This window comes from Rutidosis leptorrhynchoides, chromosome 1 (assembly GCF_046630445.1).
Source record: "Rutidosis leptorrhynchoides isolate AG116_Rl617_1_P2 chromosome 1, CSIRO_AGI_Rlap_v1, whole genome shotgun sequence".
Classification (NCBI taxonomy): Eukaryota; Viridiplantae; Streptophyta; class Magnoliopsida; order Asterales; family Asteraceae; genus Rutidosis; species Rutidosis leptorrhynchoides.
In genome coordinates, this window is record NC_092333.1 from 679,695,805 (window position 1) to 679,698,537 (window position 2,733).

The following is a 2,733-nucleotide window of genomic DNA, read 5'->3' on the forward strand; positions in this document are numbered from 1 at the left end:
TTGATTTTCACCTTATCTACCTCAATTCCAACTTTAGAAATCTTGTGCCCGAGAACGATGCCCTCACGAACCATAAAGTGGCATTTCTCCCAGTTGAGCACAAGACTGGCTTTTTCGCACCGAATCAACATACGCTCAAGATTAAGAAGACATGACTCGAAGGTGTCTCCGTAGACTGAAAAGTCGTCCATAAACACCTCCATGCAGTCTTCGATCATATCATGGAAAATCGCCACCATACACCTTTGAAAGGTAGCAGGGGCGTTACATAAACCGAACGGCATACGCTGATAAGAGAATGTGCTATACGGGCACGTGAACGTGGTTTTCTCTTGGTCTTCGGGTGCAATAGGGATTTGGAAATATCCCGAAAAACCATCAAGAAAACAATAGAAACTTTTTCCCGCCAACCTCTCCAACATTTGATCAATGAAGGGTAGGGGAAAATGGTCCTTTCGGGTGGCATCATTTAATTTTCGATAGTCAATGCACACCCGCCATCCCGTGACAGTCCTGGTAGAAATTAATTCATTCTTTTCGTTTGTGATCACGGTCATGCCACCCTTTTTGGGCACACATTGAACCGGGCTCACCCAAGGACTGTCAGAGATAAGATAAATAAGACCTGCATCAAGGAGTTTAACAATCTCCTTTTTAACCACTTCCTGCATATGTGGGTTTAGTCGCCTTTGTCGTTGCACACACGGTTTGAAGTTATCTTCCATTAGGATTTTGTGTGTACAATAAGAGGGACTAATACCCTTAATATCCTGAATTTTCCATGCAATAGCCGGTTTGTGGGCTTTTAACATGGAGACAAGTTTAGACTTTTGACTTACAGAAAGACCGGAAGCAATAATCACCGGGAGTTTAGACTCCTCCCCAAGAAAAGCATACTCCAAATTATCCGGGAGTGGTTTCAACTCTAATTCAGGAGCCTCTTCAATTGAAGTTTTGCTCCTGTATGCATTTGCTTTCTCCAACTTCTCATGCTCTTCTTCGGTTGGCTCATAACCTTCAGCCATTAGGGTGGTCATCAAATCCACCTCATCTAACACATCCCCTTCATCACTTGCTATTTCACATTCCCCTGTTTCCTGCAATTCTGGAAACTCCTGCAAAAACTCAACATGTGTGTCCACGGTTTGCAAAAAATAACAAGTGTCATCTAGGTAACCGGGGTATTTTAATGCCTTATCAATAGCAAAGGACACCTTTTGGTCACATATTCTAAGGGTCAACTATTGGCCATAAACATCAATTAGACATCTAGCGGTATTCAAAAATGGCCTTCCCAAAATAAGTGGAATCCTTTCATCCACTTCCATGTCTAGACCTACAAAGTCGACGGGGAAAACTAATGTCCCGGTCTTAACTAGCATGTTCTCTATAATCCCACGAGGGTATTTAATAGATCGGTCCGCTAGTTGTATGGCCATACGAGTGGGTCTAAGTTCCCCATGTGCTAGTTTAAGGTAAATAGAGTAGGGCATTAAATTAATACTAGCACCCAAATCCGCCAATGCCCGCATACAAGCAAGATCCCCCAATAAACAAGGAATAGTAAAACAACCCGGATCTTCCAACTTCTCGGGAAGTTGGTTTGTCACCACCGCTGTACATGCTGCATTTAACGTCACGGATGAAACACTTTCCATCTTTTTCCGGTTGGTAAGCAAATCCTTCATGAACCGAGCATACTTGGGCATCCCCACAATAACATCAATGAAAGGTAAGTTGACATTCACTTTCTTGATCAACTCCATGAACTTTGATTTTTCCGCCTCTAACTTCTCTAACCTCTGTTTTCTCGGGTATGGGAGCGGTGGTTGATACTCCTTAGCTACCGGTTTAGCAGCAACCTTTACCGGTATATTTTCAACTTCCTCAATCACCTGTTCCGCCTCCTTATCCCCCTCCGGTTCACTATCAACTACCGGCTCACTATCTTTAACCAATGGAACTCACAAATCATACTCAGCAGGCTTCTTTGGTGGATCATATGCTATACCACTTCGGGTGGTGATAGCATTAACGTGCCCATTTTTCGGGTTAGCATCCGTGTTACTTGGTAACTCCCCCGGTTTTCTCTCATTTCTCTGATTAGCAAGTTGACCAATCTGTTGTTCCAAATTATGAATCGCGGCTTGTTAATTCCGGAACATCTGATCATTCTTCTCATTATTCTGAGTAATAGTAGTAACAAGCTGAGTTTGAGATATCACAAGCTTTTCGATCATAGCTTCAAGATTCGACTTTTTCTCTTCGGCTTGGGGCTTTTGAAAATACCCAGGAGCTTGTTGCTGAAATCCTCCACCCGGCGAATTCTGATAATTACTGTTACTACCTCCCTGACGACCTTGAGGATTGTAGGGATTATTAAAATTGCGGTTAAACTGAGCGCGCCCTTGAAACTGATTATTATTTTGCTGACTGATGTACGCTATCTCTTCCTTTTGACCTATCGTTAACCCCGCATCACAATCCTTAGCTAAATGTAAACCCCCACAATACTCACAACCAACCTTCATACCATGAATATCCTTATTCATCTTCTCTAAATTTCTACCAAAAGAATCCAACTTAGCACTGATAGACCCAAAATCATCATACGCGCCAGTGGTCTCGGTTCTCTTAACTGAAGCTGAATGGGATGACTCATGATCTTGATGCCATTCGTGAGAGTAAGCAGCTTGCTTTTCAATTATCTCTAACGCCTCTTCTTCGGTCTTA

At 42.7% G+C, this 2,733-nt stretch overlaps 1 protein-coding gene across 1 annotated transcript; it reads right to left on the reverse strand.

Annotated features, from left to right (window-relative positions):
- Window positions 1–528: 528 nt before the first annotated feature.
- LOC139851708 (uncharacterized) lies at window positions 529–1,766 on the reverse strand. Its single transcript, XM_071840854.1, has 3 exons — window positions 1,257–1,766; window positions 840–1,115; window positions 529–600 (listed from the first exon to the last, which is right to left on the reverse strand). The coding sequence occupies exons 1-3, from the start codon at window positions 1,764–1,766 to the stop codon at window positions 529–531; spliced, it is 858 nt and encodes a 285-aa protein (XP_071696955.1).
- Between the last annotated feature and the right edge of the window lie 967 nt (window positions 1,767–2,733).